General features: G+C 44.6%; 1 protein-coding gene across 13 annotated transcripts in view; it reads right to left on the reverse strand.

Moving 5' to 3' along the window:
- The window catches only part of NEO1 (neogenin 1), a 155,987-nt gene that overhangs the window by 62,705 nt on the left and 71,302 nt on the right, over positions 1-21,980 (reverse strand). For all 13 annotated transcript variants that reach the window (XM_086848435.1, XM_086848436.1, XM_086848428.1 and 10 more), the window contains exon 5: positions 18,020-18,156. In XM_086848435.1, the coding sequence (XP_086704561.1) occupies positions 18,020-18,156 (137 nt within the window). The remainder of the gene's footprint in view (positions 1-18,019; positions 18,157-21,980) is intronic.

The following is a 21,980-nucleotide window of genomic DNA, read 5'->3' on the forward strand; positions in this document are numbered from 1 at the left end:
AGGTAACAGCGCTAAAGTTCACAGAAAAAGGCCTGAGGAACAAGGATTTTCTCCCCACCTGGCCCTGAGTGCCAGTATCACACTGGGATGGAAGAAATGCCCCTGTGGAGCCTGGCAGCAGCTCCCTCCCCTCTCCTGCACCCAACACACCCCAACCGTGATACTGCAGCCCCACAGTTGAAGGAAAACATGAACTCTGATTTACAAGAGAGCAATGAAAATGATCAATGACTCAGAAAATTGGCTCCAAACGAAAAATGGAAGAGCTGGAATGGGTTATTTGAGCAAATGCAGGATTATGCAGCCATGGAACTGGAGACCTCAAACAGGAGCTTAACAAAGAAATGCTCAGTGCTGCAGAAAGGGAATTAGTGTGTATATATTTCTATACCTGTATCTGTATTTATGTATCATTCCTGTGCAGAAGGAATGACACAGGACTAACATCTCCATCCCTGTCCTAGGATAATACTCCAAACAATTAATTACTCATTCTTGCATGTCGGGATGGAAATGGGATTCCCTCCCAGCACGAGCTGCAGTAAAACCCAGCAGTCCCTGAACAAAGCCATGAAGGAGCTCGCTGCGTGCAGCAGCCCCATCTCCAGCAAGGCTCCTGTGGAAAGTTCCAAGCTTTCCACAAGGCTCCAGCCTGGCACAGACATTTGGCCTGCAGGCAGGCAGAGCTCACGGACACGGATCCACAAACGGAACTGCCTGGGAAGTTCTAGGGGCGCACATGGTGAGCTCTCGGAGCACCCTGGCCGTGAGCAGGATTTTTCTTTCTGTGTTTTTCACTTGCTCTATCAGTGTCAGCCCCACTCAGACACCAAGTGCACATTGGCAAGAAACCTCTGGCCAGGCTGGCCCAGCATCCCCCAGCCCCCTAACGCTGTGTGCCCAAATCCAGTGTGCACAATGTCCCTGCTGAGTGCCCTGCCCAGCCCCGGAGCCAAGGGGCGGCTGCTGCAGCCCGGTGCCCGCTGTGCCTCAGCCCCCACGTCCAGGGACACCAAGGGACACGGTGCCGCTCGGCAGCCAAGGCCACTGGCCGGGACGGAGCGGCAGAAAACACAAAACTGAAATATCCCAGATACCCTCCCAACATTGAACAACCCTCAGCTGAGGGATTTCCTGAGAAAGAGGAAATTTTTGTGTTTTCAGCTCCTGGTTAGATTTTGCCTTTAAAAAGCTCCAGATGAGCCTTCAGCAGCACTAAAGCTCACAGGGATGAGCTACATGAGATACCTCCAGAAAAAAATTACCAACTTTTGTATGTTTTGGAGTCAGTCAACCATGGGATGTCTCTTGGTTCTTACCAGTGAAGAGAAACAAGCATTCCTTTCCATCCTTCTCCCCACAAAGCACTCATGATTTACAGAACAGAACCGGTTTGGACACAGCCCTGAGCACCATGGCACAGTGGAAGGTGTCTCTGACCAGGGCAGGGGGTGGAACTGGATGAGCTTTAAGGTCCCTTTCCACTCCATGATCCCACTGACATCCCACAGCTCCTCCATGATCCCAGTGACATCCCACAGCTCCTCCATGATCCCAGTGACATCTCACAGCTCCTCCATGATCCCAGTGACATCCCGCAGCTCCTCCATGATCCCAGTGACATCCCACAGCTCCTCCATGATCCCAGTGACATCCCACAGCTCCTCCATGATCCCAGTGACATCCCACAGCTCCTCCATGATCCCAGTGACATCCCACAGCTCCTCCATGATCCCACTGACATCCCACAGCTCCTCCATGATCCCACTGACATCCCATACCCGTTCTGGCTTTACTACACCCAAGAGTTTTGCTATGTTTAAGAGAGAAGGGAACAAGAACTGTTTGTCCCATTTGACATCCAGGATCAGCACAGATTTAGACAGTCCCATAATGATTTTTCTACTGAGGTGCCTGTTCCTTTCCTAACAATTCCTGCCATTTCATTTGGCTTTTAAGATCTTGCATTTTTCCAAGACTTCCATCTTCCAAGTTCAGTGCTTCATGGCCATGCCCAGCCCCAGTCAGAGACCATGGCAGTAGTGTAGGAAGTGGCAGAGCTGTATTTCCCTGTGTAATCACGTGCAGTGCACTGAACTCCAGTGGCATTTCATCACCTGCATGCTCCTTACACCACAAGCTGTTCCCAAGGTTCCTCACCAGCACCATTTGTTTCCACAACCCCAATGAACTCGGAGCACCCCAAATCCCTTTTGCCACACTGAGCAGTGCAGACTCAGCTCCACTGATAAAAACATCACCTTATTCCCCCTCTGATTTCCTATTAAGCCATGAATTTCCCTTTTTCCTGCAGGAGGGAATTCACTCTGACTGCCAGCACCAGGGTTTGAGGCTCTTAGTGACACTGTCAGAAAGCTTCTGGGGAAGGAAGGGCAACAACATCCTGCAAAGGTTCTCCATTACAAAGGGTAGCTTTTTCCACACAAAATACACATGGATGGATTCAATCATCTATGAACATTGCATTTTATTTTAATTTTAGTCATTTTAACAGGTCCTGACATCAGACTAACTCACACAGAGTTTCTGAGATCTCCCCCAAAAGATTTCTAAAACCCCTCATGTCACACTGACCAAATCTTCTTAGTCTGATTTTTTTCAGTCTGCTGATTTTAGGTGCTAGGTTACACAGCACTCTTGGGAACTCAGGATTTCACACTTCAGCTCCTCGAGAAATGTGGAGTGAAGACCATCTGGTCCTGATGATTCCTCACTGTTCACTTCAGGGGTTTGCTCTGAAATAGATTTTACTAACACTGCAAGTTCAGGTACAGCCTCCCTCCAGCTCCCTATCTATTTGGAAAGATAAAATACAATTTAAGACAAAAGTCTCCAATTTTGCAGCGAACTCTGACAGCAGGAATTCACTTTTCTGCTTCAGGCCATCTTCTCACCCCTTTCTCCTCACACTCCATCATGTGCTGACCCTGTGCTGTCCCTGGCAGATGTCCCAGCTCTGACAGGCCTGGAGAAAACTATCACATGATTTATATGTTATTTGCAAATTACTCAAAGTTTTGTATTCATTTACTTGCAAATAAACAGGAGAGTATTTCCTTTTCCTTGTCCTTAGGAGCTCTCTGGGGAGGTTTGGAGGTGAGTTTTTCTCTTTCCAGGGTAACTTTTCACTGTGAACACAAACGCCACATGCCCTGTATTTGTTTAACCTTTTTGTCCATGCCTTTGCTTTGTGTTTTTAGTAACCTTCATCAAACTATTTAATTTCAGTTAACTTCTATTACACAGATCCCCTTCTACAAAACTAAATGCTGATGGTGGTCATGGATGTCACCACCCTGGGATGGCCATCATTTTACACCCCTAATACCAGGATAAATTTTGGGGTTGAGCCTGGATTCTCCATGTTTCCATGACTACAGGGCCATTCCCTGTGGTGTGGGGTTGGGAACAATGTTTAGGCAGAGGCTGATGAGGCCTGGCAGGGATGAACCCTCAGGGACTCGCTGGTGATGAGCACCAGCAGAAGAGAGGAGAGAGGGAAGCTGGGGCTGGAGAACCTCTGTGCCCACACAAACACACACAAAACCATCCCCTCTGCCCATGGAACTCCCTGGAAGGGCTGCTCCTGGGGGACAGGCACAGCCAGGCTCCCACAGGAACAGCAGAAGGAATTCCTGGGTGTCTCAGGATGATGGGCACCAGGTAGGTGCTGCTCTGACCCACAGCACCCATAGCTCAGGGCTGAGGGATGGAATCCCCACGTGCTCCGAGCTCAGGGGAACATGTGCCAGAGCTCCCTCAGCTGTCCCCTGCAGGGATGAGACACTGACCTTTGTCCAAGACCAGGGTAAAGCTGCTTCCATAACACTTCCCAGTTGTATTCAGCAACAGGACCAGAAGCAATGGGTATAAAAATGAAATCACAAGTTCCACCTCACTGTGAGGAAGAACTGCTTTCCACGAGGGTGGCATCAATCCAGGAGGGTGTGGAGTCTTCCCTGCCTGGAGACATCCCAATCCCACCTGGATGATCCTGAATGGTCTGCATGGTCTCCAGAGCTCCTTTCCAACCCCAGCTGCCCCCTGAGTCTGCCTCAAGGGTATCTGGCCCCACCAGGGAGCGCCTGTCCTGCACTAACCTCAGCTGGGATGTTTTGCCCACAGCAGGGGAACACACAGGTGGAAACTCCAACTGTCTGTGGACTGAAGATGTACAAATTTACAGATTCCTGTCTCCTTCTATGGGAGAGTTTTGGCCTCGATATCTTCTGCACTTGTCACCTCCCCTCCAGTTCTCCCAGTAAAAGCCCTCCATGACCAAAGGCACCAAGGATTTATTTCCTTCTTGCTCAGACTGAGCCCACCCTCTGTGGGAGGACATCTCTGACAACCTGTGGAGGCACGGGCCCAGATTAACCTGCTGCTTTTGGGGTGAACTCCTCCAATTAAGGAGAAACTCAGACAAAGGACAGATGACAAAAGAGATTTCTATATGGAAATGAGAACCACATGACATGGAAAAGCTTATCCACTGTAATAAACTAAAGCAGAGCTCACTCAATGCTTATCAGAGGGTATTGCTGATTATCATTCAAAGCAACTTCTCGGGTGATTTTTAGAAGTAAAAGCCTTAATCTAGGCATCAATAATGTAAAACTGTTACATTCATTATTTCTCTGTTTTACTAAGCTCTCCTTCCCCAGTCCTTCTAGGAGATATCTTGCCTGTTTGACCCTGAATCTACTCCAAGTACCATGGAAACATCTGAATAACAAGAACGCTCATCAAAATTTAAACTTCTTACAGCAGCGCCAAAGGCAATGAAATTTTTATTGAATTCCAGAGCCCTCATTTTCCACACAAAGCCGAGCTGGAGAAGTCTCAGACAGCCCTGAGCAAGACAAGGCCCAGAGCCTTTGGGGCCTTGTTTCCCATTTCCAGCTATTTCCAGGCAAAACCCTCGATCCCAGTTCCCACCACGCTGCCTCTTGTGTCTGTTCAGATCCCTCCTGGCCCCTCCAAACAAAGCCCCAACAGGGATCCTCCATCCACCCTGGGACTGCTTCGTGGAGGGATCTGCAGCACTGCTGCAATCACTGTGAACAGTAAAGTGTAACTTCAGGATTTAGGGATGTTTGTTCTGGATCTATTTATATGGATTTATACAGTGGATATAGGGCTGAGTCCCCCCTCCACCAAACACCTCGATAAGAAATGCTTTATAATTGGACAAATTGTGAGTATGGCACATTTTCCACTCTTATTTTCTTCCTCGAGTCTTTCAAAAACTCAAATCCTAAGTTTACAATTGTTCAAGTAATTTTGATTTGTGAAGATTAATAATAATAATAATAATAATAATAATAATAATAAAACTGTTGACTTTGTCAAAGCTGACAGGGAGATGCCTGGAAAGCAGAGAGGGACTGCAGCCTTGCACAGGCACCGTGAAGAGGGAATGAATGGTTCTGGATCTGCCATTCCCTGGAATTCCCAGGTGCCTTCCCCAGCCCTGCCTCGCTGGTGGGATTGGACAGACGTTTATGGAGCAAATCCAGCATTTGAGAGGTGACTGTGGCCTGTCAGCCCTTTCTCCAGGGCAGTCAGAGCTCTGAAGGGACAGATTATGGGATGCATATTCTGAAAAATCAATGCTCAAGTGTCTCACACTGGGCACTATAACAGCTGGATACATTTCCTCTTAATTTTTCTGTGTCCCAGTCAATTTTTAAAATGGATTCAATGCCACTTCATTTCAGCAGAGAGCAAAAACACATTCATTAGTGGTTATGAATGATTCAGGTGCCATGGAGCTGAATACCAAAACAGGAATAAATATGGATTTGAACCGAGCATTATAAATAAACCATGGGACTCTCCCCTGAATAAGGAAAAATATCAAATATTGAATATTTTCTCAATAAAGTAGCACTGTGAAGTTTGTGCAGTGCACAAGGCAGCGAGATCCTGGGGAGAAACAGCAGGAGAACACGTATTTAAGAATTTCCTAACTTCATCCCATAAGAAGGGGAAAGAGGACATGACAAATTAAAGACAGCAAGCCTTGACATCCCTTATCTTTGACTACTTCCCAGTGCAGCCCTCACAGTAGGGGGGTTCATTTGTGTGCTGCAGACTGAGAAGCTCCAAAGGCCAGGAAGGATACACATTTTAAGATAATTTCAAATATTAAGATGTTTGTTCACTGAATACAGATTGCCTCAGATCATTTGGGGAAAAGACAAACTAGGGCTGAGAACAGTAAAAATAATTTATAGGATCAACTAAGCCCCTCTCATGTTCACCAATTGGTGCTGCTGGATCCAGGCACTAGAAAAAATATCTTTCTCCTGATCAAGTTCAAAAGAAAATATAGAGAGTTAATGCTTTTCCATGTTTTTGTCTTGTAATGACACAAATTCTGCAGGCTGGCTCTACACATCAATTCCAATTCCTTTCCAGCTCAGTGAATGCAGACCCATCTTCACATCCAAGTCCCTTCTAATTTACAAATCCCAAAAATAACCTTAATTACAACCCACTTCAATAATAGCTTCTGTGTAAGGAACAAGCAAACAACACTCTGCAGCCTGAAAGGAAACAACTCAAAGGACTCAACAGAGGCCTAGATAGACATGTCTGGTGTAGGGGGTGGATAAGGGTGCACTGGCTCAGCCTTTCCCATCAAAGCTGGGAGAAGAAAATCCAAATAAATTGAACAGATTGGCACAAAATAAAGAAAAAAGGTGCTGTCTTCTCAGAGCCATGAGATGTTTACATGGAGGAGTGGGAGAGGAAAACGGAATAATAGGAAAGAAATCTATGGGGGGGTTGATAAATAATGGAGAAACCACTGAGGAAAGCCCAATCTGCCTGGAGAAGGAGTTATTTACTCAGGGGAAATAACAACTCCTCTCGCCTTTTGCTTAAATCCCCCAGCCATCTGCCTCTGGACACTGCCAGAAGAGGGATCCTGCCTTCCCTGTCAGCATTCCCTGTCCCTGAGCTGCCACACCCTGCCAGGGGTCACCACCCAACAGGAGCTCTTGGGGTCCTCTACCAAAAGAGATTCTCATTTCCCTTTTACACTTTTTTATCTTTAAATGGATTCTAACCACTGAAGTCCAGAAAGATAAACTTGGAGCAATCTTTGTAAACTGTGCCATTAACTGCACAAAAATCTTCTCATTAATCTTTCAGCTTTCCAGATTTACTGAAAGTGGAATCTGGGGCTGTTTCTTGCCTCACTGCAGAGGTACAAATTCATCTTTCCAATCTCTTATGTTGAAACCTGACCCAGCACATGATGCCTGTGATAACAGCAGGAATTCAGAACGAGAATTCTGGAAAGCACAGACTGCAGTAACGCTCTTTTATCTTAAATAAAACCCAGGAATTTGGGTTCCTTAAGGTAAAGAAATTAAGACAGGTATTATGGACCAGGTGAACACCTCAAATCCAAGGAAATTTCTAATATTTAAAGTTTTGATATTTTAGAGAAGAACTTTACTCTCAAAAAGAAACAGACTTCAGAGCATTCACATATTTAAGATACAAATTAGTAATAGTGAATAGATTAGGAAGCTCTGAGAGTCTGCAGTAGTCAGATATCAAATTAGAAAATGAAACAGTGACCACTTTAACAGAGGCAAAGGAGCCTCCCTATATAAACACCAGTCAATAATTCTAAAATACTATCTTAGAACAATATTTTTGGCAAGGTGGTACAGCAACGGATCCCTACAAGGGAGAGATGCTCCTCCAAATGACATTTTACCCATCTGAGCAGTTCCAAGGCAAACCAAAGAATCCTTTAGGCTGGAAACAACTTCCAAGATCGAGTCCCAGCATTAACCCAGCACTGCCAGATCCATCACTAAACCACGGCCCCAAGTGCCACATCCAGAATTCAAATATTCCCTTTAATCTGTAACATTTTCCTGCACTTCTAAGAATATTCCCTTTTCCTTGGAAAACAACAGTCAACAACTACAATCCCCTGTGAAACTAAAGGAGTTCCAGTTTTTCAAGAGAGCCAGTTTAACACCTGAGCCCACAGTCCTTTACCCAAGGACTCCAAGTGCAGGTTTAACATAGCTATGGTTGCTGTGATGATGCAGAGCTCTGGAAATGGCACCAGCAGTCCATGGAAACCCTTCGAAGGCTCCCGAAAAGCCTTTTCCTTCTGCTCACAGCCAGGGGAATTCTACACGAGTTAACAGGTGAAATGTGGGAACCTTGCTTCTCCTCCTCTGTTCCAGCTGCAATCCAAAGCTGCAGCAGGGAGATCAGCAGCTCCAAAATCACTCCTCTAATGGTTAATCACACTAATGATCGTTTAAGCAAATTAGCAGAGCAGGAAGCGTGCACGATGCAGATTGAGTGTGTGACTGGGAGCAAGAACACAGAGCCCACACTGCTCCAGCCCAGAAATCAGAGCTGACAGAACTGAACCTCCTCCCCAGCCCCACACAGCCTCCAGTGGCTCCTTTCCTTTCCCACTCCATGCAAATTCCCAGAGAAAAAAGCAAAGTTTCAGCTAATTATTTAAAGCACAATGATTTGAGCCTTATAGCTTCTTCTGCAGCCAAGAGAACGTAACAGGATGGTGATCACAAACTCTTACTTTTCTCCTATCTTCCCACTGGAAGCACTTTCCTAAAATACAGTTTCTTATCTATGTGGCATCTTAGGATGTGCTATAGGAAACAGGCAAAGGATAAACACTATAAATCACAGATATGTTAGTGTTGACATTGTCAGTAAACAAAGTTATTAATTATACACGTACTGGGAAAGCTGAAGAAAAATTATTTGCCCAAAGGGGAAAGGCAAAATTATATTTTAAAGATTCTCCCCAAAGCATGGCATGCAGCATATAGTAAATCATTAAAATTTAGTGAAATGTTGTTTGTTCTGCAGCCCTGACTCAGCTCTCAGAGCCATGAGCTGCTATAAACTCACCTTAAAAAAGACTTTCAGTACAGAAAAGTGACGTAATTTAAGTTCTACTTCAGCCTCTTTGGTTCTTCCCTGAGCTCCCCATCTAACACCAGCTCCAGGCCTGCCACAGAGCCAGAGGGTGGTGGGGAAGGGGCCACTGCCACCCCTCAGAGCCCCGTCCAGCCTGGCCCTGGACACTGCCAGGGATGGGGCAGCCACAGCTTCTCTGTGCCAGGGCCTCCTCACCCTCACAGGGAAGCTCTTGGCCAGAAATCCTCACTCAGCCAGGACACATCCCCCAAATCCCTGCGTGCCCAGAGACTGGGATCACCCAGGACAGCTCTGATGCTTTGCACAAGCCCAGGCAGTTGATCCTGTTGCTCTTCCCTCGCTCTCCTCACTTCCCTTTGTGCCTTCCTGCAGTTTCCAGCAGGATCTGCTCCATGACCCTGTTGGGCACTGAGGTGCCACTGACTGCCCTGTGCTTCCCAGGCTCTTTCATGAACATTATTCCATCAGGATAAACAAAGAGCAATAATTTGAGCTTGGAGCTCATTGAGTTACAGAACATGAAGCAGAATTATTTCCAAAGGCTGCCAAAACATTACATCTCTTTCAAATCCCACTCCACTCTGCCACATTGCTATGGAAAAAATACGTTGCACTGTCCTGCCTAAGGGAACTGCTCCTTGTGCTTGCTGATCCAGCTCCTGACAGATATGCAGCACCTTTTGGGAAGGTTTTGCAACTTGCATGACTACACCCACTGCAGGCAGTACAAAGAGAAATGCTGAGCAATCCTGCATTCTGTGCATTAACCCATCAGTGATGAGGAGGCTCCAAGCCTTGTAACTCAGGATGAGCACGAGCCCCCTTTTACTCACGTGTCTTTGCAGAACCAAGTGCTTTACCAGAGCTAAAACCATCTGATGTGAGAGACACACTGGGGAGTGGCACTTCCAGAGCACAGGGTGCTTTGAGGTACTACAGTACAGCAATTTATACCCTCACCTGCAAGTGCTTTGTTTCATGTTACACTGAGACTACATTTAAGCTCCTAAGGATGTGAAAAAGAGAGATCATAGATGTGACCTTTGAGTCAGCGCTTGAAAACAAACAAGACCGCAGAGCTGCCAGAATTTGGGACTGCTTAGAAAAATATTCAATATAAAAATAACGTTCTGCCCCTCATTAACCATTAACCAGCCTGCTTTGATCCTGGTTTCCTTCTGTGAGTACCTTGGATCCTGTTCCCATTTCCCTCCAGGCCTGCCCCCAGCACCCCTCTGGAGAGAGCACCTTGAGGAGCACAAAACACCTTTATTAGGCAGCTCACAGCTGCCTCCAAGGCTTCCCATCTCCTCCAGACACTGCAAGTGTTTAACTTCCACTGGCATCATAACCAAAGCTGTTTACCCCAGGAACCCAAACTCCACCGTGGTTTTCCTTTAAATAATTCTCCTCACGAAGACAAACTAATTAACTGCAAGACTGCATAGGGAATCAGCCACCACAGATAAGAGCCCACCTCCTTCCCACAAATTACCGGATTGTTTCATCTCTGCAACTTTGGGAGAAACTTCCCTGCCAAGGACTAAAGTTTGGATAATGAGACATCCAGTAATGGCAATAATCTGGCTCCCATTAGAGAAATCAATTATCTGCTGGATGAGAGTCAGCTTAACCATCATAAAAATTTAACTTGAAAGAAAGTCTATGTTCACTTTATGGTATGGGCTCTCTCTCAAGGCTGATTGATGTGTGGTGTTCCTCAGCATTTCCACTTTAATATCACGCTCAGTTTTTTGTCATGAAATTTGGTGGTGTGAAAACTGCAAAAGTTTCTGCTGAAATGGAAAAAAAAATAAAAATTAAATCCCATAAATTCAAAAATTAAACTTGGAGCTTGATTCAACCAATTAAAATGGAAGGATGACCCTGATGCACAGAGAAAAGTACTCACCATTTAGGGCACAACTCCTATAAAAAGAGTCTCACTTAGAGGCAAAAGGCATTTTAATGAGCTGCTTAGTTCACACATTCACATTTCTTGGAAGTCTCTGGCATGTGCAACTTAAAAATTACTACTGAACCTTTCAGCTTTTAGTTTGCAATTGAAATTCTGTCATCTCCTTTCGATGGGGAATAAAAGGAGAATTAAAACCCCTGTAGCTTATCTCTAGTACATACATATCCTTGAAACCTTACAAGTATCCATGAGCACTTGGCACCATGAGCATTGTATGAAAAACACACTGCAAAAAGAGTAAATCCTTCGCTGGGCAAAGCCTGTTCCAAACTAAAAAGCACATTTTTTACTTTGGAGACCAAAATAAAACCCCACCCCTAAATATGAACCTTGGGCAAAACCCTGCATTTTCTTTAACTGCCTGTCTAGGCCAAAGGCACAGCCTCAGCTTACTGTTTTAAAAGTCATTTTTGGGGAAAAGGATTTCTGTCCATAAAGCAGCAGCTGGTTCAAACCCCTGTAAATATGATCCTCATTTATTAGAAACTCTGACCGAAAGAGAAACCAGCCTTTACAATTCCCTCAGCTCAATATCAGTTTCAACACAGCAGATATTTAAGACACTGCTGCTTAATTTAGTAACATTTTCATTATCCCCAAGGATTCCTCAAGAACGTTTACAAGGAAAACCATTTGTGTTAATTCTATGGGTTACTGATCATTTGGTTTTGTCTTTCTTAATGGCTTTTTTATAAATATATATTTATCTCACAAAGAGGTGTTTGTTTTTTTTAAACTCCACACGCATCTCATCTTCCTGGCATGTGCAGTTCTGGATCTTACTTCCCAAATCCTCACACCATTCCATTATGGACACCCATCCCAAAGGATTTCATCCCTGTCCTCATGAACCCCTGCCCATATGGGGGCTGTTTTGTAACTGTTTTTTCAGTGCCACAAAAATGCGTTTGCAAGCTCTGCAGCACCTTTGTAACACAGAGACAACTTTTCCAGATGCAATCAGACTGTCCAGGGAATTTCAGATGTTCCATGTACAAGAACCTCATGATTAAAGTTGTCAGGTCTTTGGAAAAGACTTTGTAAGAGGCAAAGCCTCCCTTGCAGCAGGATTATCTGGGATCTGCACACCCCATGGTCCGAGGGATGGTCCCTAGAGAGGGGCACATCATCCCTGTCCTCACCACCAGCATCATCCCGGGGTCATCCCAAACTTGTCCAGGGATCCCACCGGCCACAGGCACAGCACAAGGCACACCCAGCAGCTGCCCCTGCTCAGCCCCGACCTCGGCAAAGGTCAGAAAAACCTCGCAGCCCTGAGCGCGGCAGCAAGGCACAGATCATGGCCTGGCAGGGCTCCCCTGAGCTTCTCCTACAGCACAAATCACTGTTCTCTGACCACCTCAGAATGTTAAACATCTGCACTGCTACCAGAGAATCCTCCTTTAAATTCCAGCAAAGCTCACTGCTGACTTTTGGAAACACAGCTACAGAAAATAAATGCTGGTGCCCCCACTGAGAACGTGGCAAGCTCTCTTCCACATGTCAAGGGCCGGACAAATGTTCCTGTTGGTCTTAGAAAAACATCAAGACACACCAAAAAACCTGCAACATTACAACAGCCCAGCTCCAGAACAAGATCTCGACACTGAGCAGGAAAAGCAGAGGTTCTGCTGAGCCCAAGCCCTGTGGAACAGAAATCAGATCACAGCCTTGATCACCAGAGTGGGACTTCTGCATGATGCAAAGAACATTTTGGGGAATTTACCTTTGGTATTAGAAATTACACCTCTCCCGAAGACAGGCTTTTCTGGTGTCCAGGTACAATCTGAACAAGTGAGGTAGCATTAAAATAATGCTCCCCTGTCCTTCCTCTCCCAGGTACTTGAAAATCTGTTAATAACTTTTCCATCAGCAACACTTGCCTTGAATATAAATGTGAGAGAAAAAATTCCCAGTTAGCTGAATTCAAAAGTAAACTGTGAACTCCATTCACATTAAACTACACTAAGGAGCAACAGGGAGGACTTTGAGAAAGCTCTGTCAGACAAACAGTGAAGTGCAGTGGTAGAGACCCAAATTCTCGGGAGTTCAGCTCATCCACCTTCCCCAGACTCCTGGACCCACTGCCCTTGTTTGCATCACTACAGAAAAAAGGTCACTAATTACTCACTATATTTTCAGGGCAAGAAATAACTCCTATGAAGCCAAGGGGGTGTTTTTACTTCCAAGAGCTTCTCCAAGCAGCACGTTCCAAGACCCCCAAAAAGGACAATACTTTGTCTCCCACATGAGCCTTTAACAGATTCAGGTTCGTGGAGCATCTCTTGACTCTCTAATTGAGGGGCAACCCATTATCAAATACAGCACTAAGCTTAATTAGAGAGAGAAATCGATGAAGATCATCAAGAAGGTATGAGAAAGGTCTGAGTAATTTTCAGTGATGGTTCAAGTTTCTTCCCTGGAATTGTTTCCAATAATAATGAAAGCTTAATGCAAAACTAAGAGTTACCCAGACATATTACTCTGCTGCTGCAGGACTTAATGTGCTTTGCAAACAGCTACAATTTCTGGGGAGGATGGCATCAGCTTTTATCAAAGCCCCAGTGAAGCCTGGAAAACAAACCCAGGGCTCTTCACATTCAGGCTGCTCTTCCTTCTGCAGCTGTCTTGACTTTGTTCTAAAGAAAGTCTTGATTTGCCTCACACATCCTGGTACATTCTTTTATTTTAATAACAAGTCATATACTAATAGATGTATAATCACAACTAGTTTTTAAGCCCAAATCTTCAATTTAAAATTTACAATAATTACCTGCCATGAGTAATCAAAGTACTAGAGACCCCATCCGAGCAAGAGCAAAGGCAACAGGGAAATCAAGGTGAGGCAATCCTGCCAAAGCCCCCAGAACAGAGAAATCACTGCTCCCTGACGCTGCAGGACCAACACTCCAAAATACCTATTTTCTGCTGGAATAAGGCTTTGCAATTGCTGTGAGCCTTGTCATTTCCAGCACTTCCTTCTGAAGCACAAAGTGGACAATTCCATCAAAACACTTCTGCATTTGGTTTTTTCCATACAATTTGCTCTGGCAGCACAAACGAGGCTGTGACCAGCCAAGTGCCACACGCAGTCTCTGATTTATCATTACAGATACCCCAAAAGAAACTTCTCTGGTTTTATTTTTAGATTTTGTTATGTTAACACAGCAAGACATTTAATGCATAATACTTAAGATACACTATCAGACACTGAATGCTGTCCTAGACAATTCAGAAGTTGACTTTCTACTATTCCAAAAACTCACTGAAAGGCAGTAACAAACAACAGCAAAGAGCAACTCTCACTCTTCTCCCACAAACACAGGGATTTATTTATTTTACAGGCTTCAGAAATTGCCATGTCAATTTTACAGGAGATTGAAAATGGAAATTTTTGGGGGTTTGTTTATGATTTTCTGGTTCATTATTAACTGCAGTAAATATTTCAACAGTGAGAGAAAGTCCCCCAAGCTGCTGTCCCCACCCCAGCACCAAGGCAGGCCACAGGAAGCCCCTGTGGTGACCTCACTCAGTCCCAGCCCCTGCACAAAGCCCCAGGGTGCTGGGCACAGCCATCAATTTGAAATATTGCCCAGCTGAAGGCTGAACTCATGACCTTCCCAGTATTTAACTGCCACTCTGGCTCTTCCAGGCTGAGCAGATTAAATACAGTAACTACCTGTTTCCCCAGCTCTGCCGTCATCACTTCCCACTCTTATCTGAGGGAAACGCTACAGATTCTTTCATGACTGGGGAGAGCAAAACAAATTTTTCCAGTGCTCTGAGTTCATTACAGGTGTTGTAAATAACCTGGCAGCATCACCCACAGAGAGGGGAGAGCACTGTCACTACAGCCAAGACAGAGGTGACTTTTCAGGCACCAAATTCTTGCCTCCACCACAGGAAGTGCCTGTCCCTGCCTGGCCTGGACTGTGGTGACACCAGCTTTTGCACCCAAGGAAAACCGAAGGCATCCCTTTTCCATCCCCTGTGATATTCTGGGCACAAAGGTGCACACATGTTTTATCCATTCCACCTTTTAAACATTCAGTGTTTGGCCCTGGCTCAGCTGTGGACGGGATTCAGCAATGTCCAGCTTTAGGGACTGAGACTCTCTCAGCCACAGGCTTTCCCTGGGACATTCCCTGCTCTCTTCCACATGAAACCACTCCTCAGATGCAGCAGGCAAAAGTTCAGTGTGTGCATGAAACCTCCAGTTTGCAGAGACACAGAATCACTGAATGGTTTGGGTTGGGAGGGACCTGCCAGGTCACGTTCACTCCCTGCCAAGGGCAGCGACACCTTCCACCAGCCCAGGCTGCTCCAAGCCCTGTCCAGCCTGGCCTTGGACATTGCCGGGAATGGAGCAGCCAAAATTCCCTTCCAAAGGGAAGGAAATTTCTTGACTCTACCTCCCAGATACACTATGCAGATAAAGAGACTGAGGACAGAATTTTTTGTAGAATTCTTCTGGACTCTTTAGTACCTTTCTAGTCAAGTTAAAGGTCATTTTCCTGATTCAGTCCTTCTATGATGTGTGTAGGGAAACAAATCCCAATCATTTTTTCAAACCCACCATTAGGGCAATAGAAGGCTCCTCTAGCACCTTTTATTTATGACACAGGGGTTCAACTATTTCCAGGTACGTGAAACTGGTGATATCCTTAAGTGTTACCGACAGGATCTGAGTAACTGCACTGAATGTATCAATTATCACATATCCTTATTATGTATCATAATTGAAAATGGTGCCAAAAGTAACCAAAAACACCCCAGGAACTCCCAGGATTAGTGACAGAACAGTCCCACATAAATTGGAATGAGCTTTCCCCAACCACCTCGCTCATACCTCACACAAACCCACAGTGAAATTCAGGTATTTTCCTGCCAGCTGAGCACAGCCCCAGTGTGACAAACCTGAGAGCACCTTCCCCCTAGGTATGGCCAGCAATTTCATCCCCACTGCCATGGAAGGAATATTCCAGTGGCCAGCACCACACCAGAGACGCTCATGTTCTTGCAGGGCTTTGTATCCTCGTTAGAGGACACAGAAAAGCTGGTCATGGAGCAAAGTGACCTTTAAGAGCATTCTTTTGAGTCAAACTTACAAGTGGATAAAGCAGGTTGTTTCTGCCTGCAAACTTCAGTCAGCCCGACCCTGGCACTGCTGGGAAATCTCAGCTGAGAGGCAGCCACAGGAACACCTCTCCAGTTTCACTGCCTAACACTGCCAAGCAATGGCATCACCTCCTTGGCACGCAATTCCATCTCTGAACTCCCATGGGGAAATGTTATTAGAAGGAGAAAAATTGGCTGCCTGAGCACCACCCCCAGTAAAGAGTGAAACCTCTTAGAAAAAACAAGGGCTTCAAGGAGAGCTGCAGAAAAATACAGAAGGGAGTTAGTACCCGAAAAAATGGATTTCTTGTCTGAAATGCTGCCAGACTAATTTCCAAGAATGGCAGAAAGAACTTAAATTAAGCAAAATCATGCTGTTATTAGGTGGGGAGAGATGACAATTTCTTTGGTCTAGAAGAAAATGATCCAGGGATCAGGTAACAGTTATTCAAGCTTTTCAACCCTGCACCAAACTACAGTAATGCAGAAATACAATTACTCCCTACAGTGACCTTTCAAGGAAAGTAGAATTAAGATTAGAACTAAGAAGTAAAATCAGACATGTCACTATCAGATGCACTGTAGAATCTTTAATATATTTTAATATTCAAGCATAAAGGATTTTCTTTCCAGTGCCAGGTGCATAACAAAAAATCAGCATGGAAAGTCTGCCAAAAACCACTGCAAATCTTCACAGCCAAATAAAGAAATCCTTTACAATGGTTCAGATAAGGAGCAAAAGAGTTGTCTCCAATTCACTTTCATCCCCAGGTGACCTGGCTGGATGTCCTGTACTAAGGCTCCTCTCAGCTTTATCCACAACCTGCTTAATTGCATCATATCATTAATGTTATTAATTGCTGTCACTGCCCATAAAACACAGAACCAATTCTGTAAAATAGAGAGGCTGGAACTGAATTAAACACAGCACACAGTGAGCTGCTTGAAGCCATTGTAAAGTGTTCTGAAGCCTAAAGCTTGGAGGTATTTCCAAAGCCAGAGCACCAAATCTTTGTTCTTCTGGCCAAGATACAAGGTAAGAAAAATGTGGAGTTTTCTGCATGACCAGATTGAGTCTGAGCACTTCCTTCTGGTCAGAAAACCTTTCCTTTTGTCAACAGAAAACCCCTCATTTATAGATGTTCAGTGAATAATTTTTTCCCCTAAGAATTACTTTTCAGACCAACTTTATAGCACCACAGTCCACAATAAACTAAGTCAGCTAAGCTCTTATAGGGAACCATTGTATGCCATGAAACTTCAGAGAAAGAACTGCAAACCCCTACTAGGGTCCAATCAATAAAAAGAGACAGATTTCCTCATGGAATGTAAGAAAGGCAAAGAATGAAACTTTTACCTGATTTTTTTTCCCACTCCTTAACAGGCCTATCTTCTTTGCTTACCCAGTCTGCTTTATTTAATTTTTATGCATAGTAAGATATTTTTAAAACTACATTATCAATATTTCAGTGCTTTTTCCTAGTAAAAATAGCTTGCAAGAGTAAGCAAAACAGTTAGATACACAATAAACCAGCATATTACCAAATATCTCTGCTTTTATCTTCTTGCAAGCTCATTGAAAACAGCAACGTTTTTAAGGATTATGAAAAATACATTAGAGATGTCCTTTCCAAAGATAACCAGGTTGACTTTCAGATCAGCCACATTGTGGCCTTGGCCCTCCAACAAGTGTATCAATCACATTTAATACTACAGGAGCAGATAGGGCAGCTTTTAAGCACCCTCAAGTTGTACTCTATAAGCAAATAGCTCATTTGGCTGTTTAGGAAATTATAAGCAGTTTGGATAATAAATCAGAGTAACAATATTTATAACGGTACTGACGGGGCTCAGTTTTTAACAGGGCACTGAACCAATCACAGAATAAACTTGGTATTCAGCCATCTGGAGAAGTGTTCTCTGTGAAAATTAGAATCTCTGACCCACCTTGGACTGTCAGCTCTGCCTGGGCCTCCAGGGTGTCATTGCCGCTCTCAGCGATGCAGGTGAAGGTCCCAGCGTCGGCCTCGGCCACGTCCCGGATCTCCAGGGTACCCCCGGCCAGCAGCTGGAAGCGCCCAGACCTGCACACACAGGGACACAGTCATTCCACAGCCATATCCCAGATCCCTGCACACACAGGGACACAGTCATTCCACAGCCATATCCCAGATCCCTGCACACACAGGGACACAGTCATTCCACAGCCATGGCCATATCCCAGATCCCTGCACACACACACAGGGGCACAGTCATTCCACAGCCATGGCCATATCCCAGATCCCTGCACACACAGGGACACAGTCATTCCACAGCCATATCCCAGATCCCTGCACACACAGGGACACAGTCATGCCACAGACACCACCCCAGTGTGGGACACAGAGGAGTTATAATTACACTGTCACATCTCACACTGAAAATTAAGTTCAACCCAATCAATTCCACAAGGGAAGCTCATCTTTTTGCACTTGCAGCTTCACTTGTTCTTAATTATATGTGATCCAAGGTATTTAGTCAAGAGCAGCCAGAACTGAAGAAAAATGAGGTATTGTAATCACATAATTTAAAAAAAGGCATTTTGCAGTTCCAGCTGGAATGACTGACTGCTTGGAAAGCTGAGGGAAGTACAACAGGAGAGACTGTGTCTTCACAACACAAGGACAGCAATGCACAGCATACAATGCAGAGGAATGGGATTTCTGTGAAAAGGTAAGCCATCCCTCAGAGATTAAATGCTTCAGAAGATACAGGTTAAAAGAAATTCAAAATATAGATTGATCAGGTGACAAAGGGTCTGTACAGAACCTCCCCCTCTGACTTGTAAAGAGCAGGGAGGGGTTTCTACCTCAGCCCTTACAATCCATCTGCTTTTGCTGCTGAATGGGGAGATAAAGGTGGCCCTTCATGCTCAGTGAAGCACCCTCAGCCTCCAGCCACATCCTCCTCCCACTGCAGCCATCACTGCCCTTCACCTGATACTAATCTGTACACAACTCTTCCAAGTTCCTTCAACACTCCAAGTTTCCACTTAAAATAACAAATAAACTTTCCAGTAAGACGCAAGAACCCCAAGCCAGGACAAGCTGTGCCTGGAAGCTGACTGACCCAGAGACACCAGCTCTTATGGAGTTGGTAAAGGAAGAGTCTGGGGAAAAGGAAGGGAACCTGGTGGATTCCTGCCTAGCACTCTCATCATGTGGCTTGTTGGCAGGAAGGGACTGAATCCTGTCAATATATGAATATTACAACAATTGCCTTTTTTAGTCTCTATTTGGAATGGCCAATGAACAAAAATAAACCTCAGTGCTTTCTCCATTTGAATTTTTCCTCAAATTACATTCGTAGGACCAATCCTGACCTGCTTGGACAGGTAAATTGCTGGGACACAGATTTTTGCCTCATCTCACTATTATTTATCAGATAAATGTTGATTTATGATCCTACTGTAACTGCTGATCAAATTTCTGGTTAATACATTTAAAAGCAGAGCAAACAAAACCATAACCAGCGTTAACTGTTCAAAGCATCTGAAGAGATGTGCTCTGTGAGGAAAGCCATACTGTTCCCATGAGAAACACCAGGACTACAGAGAGGCTGCCCTGGAAGAAGTGCAGGGAATTGAAGATATGAGTTTGAAAAATCCTATGAAGAGCTTCCCAAAGGCTGGGAAAAATGTGCCAGGCTTGTGTGGGAATGGCACGTCAAGCACGCTCTGAAACCACCCCAGTAAGACAAGCCTGGACCTTGACACATCCATACAAGAAATTTTCTACCTTCTTTTATTATGTAAAGGAGCTGCTTTGACTTTTTGTTCTTGCAGCTGGGAATGTGCTGAGGGCTGGGATGAAAGCAGGGAGTTGGATCTGGAAGGGACAGCGGGAAGTGGAGCAGGGAAGGAGCTGTGCCCCAGGAACTGCCACTGTCACATCCTGAAGGAATGATCAAAGGCCAGCAGCATGTCCGTGGCATTTGGAGGACATTAATGCCTTTTCCAGGATATCCATTGTTACCCTCTTAAAAGCAACATGTGCCTTAGGATGCTCATTCCCACTGCCAGCCTCTGCAAAAGTTACTGACAGCAGCTGCTACTATGAAACTATTAAAAACTATTCCTAGGTGTCACTTTAGCGTGTCCTAGGGGATCTCACAAGCTACTTGTAGCATTGGAATATTTATGGGAATTCTGTTCAGCCATCTCAATATGTGCCATGTTTTTATTCCCTTTGATTATTTTCCTCCAGAAAACCCAGAGTTGAGTTCAATTTCCCAATAGGTGATTCAGTGGAAGTTTAATGGAAGAAAACAATTAATCTGCCAGACTCCTTGGTGATTCCCTCTGTATGAATCAGCTGTGGAAAAATCCTGGGCTTAAAGGAAAGCTGCTTTTGTAATAAAGCAAAACATCTTAATTTTGTAAGGACAATGAAGCATTTTCACAAAAGAGTGAAGCAATTGGATTTTAGACACCGGAGACAAAGAATCAGCTTAATATAAAAGTGATAACATAATTTCAAGTGTCATTAAAAAAAACAAAGATTGATCACTCAGATGTCAGAGAAGAGGCAAATCAAATTCCAGCCTTTTATATGCATTCTATACAGCCCTCACTTGCACCCCCATAACGTACAATTACTGAGCTACTCCGGATGCCTCACTCACAGGCTCTCTGTGTTTCATTATCACAAAATATAGTGAGCCTTTATTAATTTACTGTAGTCAAACTGTCAGTTATACCCTGAGGTTTGGGCTTTTCTTCCCTCTTTTAAATTACTATTCCCCAAACATCTTATAATCTATTTGCTGTCTCAGTAAGTACAGCAGATAAAATTAGACAGTAAATTAGATTATTTTGTGGGATCTACTACCAGAAAAATCTCCATAATTACTCTGCTACACTTAACCTTTCCTGAGCTGGGCAAGTGTAATTCACTTGGTACCAATCACTCAGACTTCTGCAAGCAGATACATGTAATAATGGGAATAACACACCTTTGTGGGAAGCATTGAGCAAAGGGCAGCATTAGGGATGTGGATGTGATCATACAATCACAGATTTCATATGAGCACAGCCAGCAGAAATGAACGTGGCACAAGTGCCTTCAGCTCTAATCCCCTCACTGTAGGAAAGCATTACCTGTACAACTATGTTTCTGCAGGAGTTTCTCAATTACATGAAATTTTGCTAAACTGAACAGCACAAACCTGCTGCACAGCTTGCTGGACTTTACAGACATTATAATGTTATTGCTCAGGTCCTTTCAATGGTTTTGTTTCAGATGAAGCATCTCATCTAGTGCAGTTTCTTCAGAACCTGTGCCATTTGTTCCCTCTCCCACAGACACGTCCCAGTGTAAATGAAGATACACAATCTATGCTGTTGGAAAACTCCAAGTTTTCAGAGCAGATCAGCTTCCAGACATTTCTCTGTGCCTGTGTCCCCAAGCTCTGGGGACAAATCCACCTGGGCAGCCACCTGAGACTTCCCTTTCCAAGGTAGGAATTGTCAAAAGCACAAATGCCTCCTGCACTTGCTGAAGGACAGACCCTGCACACAGCAGGATCCTCAGCCAGACTAGAGACTGAAATAAAAAATATTCACCAGGTAACAAAGGCTCCAAGTTGGCTCCAAGCTGAAAAGCTACTCAGCCTGAATATAACACCTCCTTTCTAGCCCTTTGTACCAGACAATGTTGACACTACAGGAGATTTTACTTCAGGAAGTTTTCTATCAAGGACCTAAGATTTGTTCCAATAACCTCATACTTCAGTGCCTTCCCTGCTTGCTTCCATTTCCCTCAGCATTCTCCACATTCCTGGCAGAGACACTACTGCCCTGGAGCCCATGGAGCCAATCCAGCTGGAAAAGCAGGAGGATATTCCCAGTGCTGAGCCCATGGATCACTCT

The sequence above is a fragment of the Cyanistes caeruleus genome, chromosome 13 (genome assembly GCF_971803275.1).
Source record: "Cyanistes caeruleus chromosome 13, bCyaCae1.hap1.1, whole genome shotgun sequence".
Classification (NCBI taxonomy): domain Eukaryota; kingdom Metazoa; phylum Chordata; class Aves; order Passeriformes; family Paridae; genus Cyanistes; species Cyanistes caeruleus.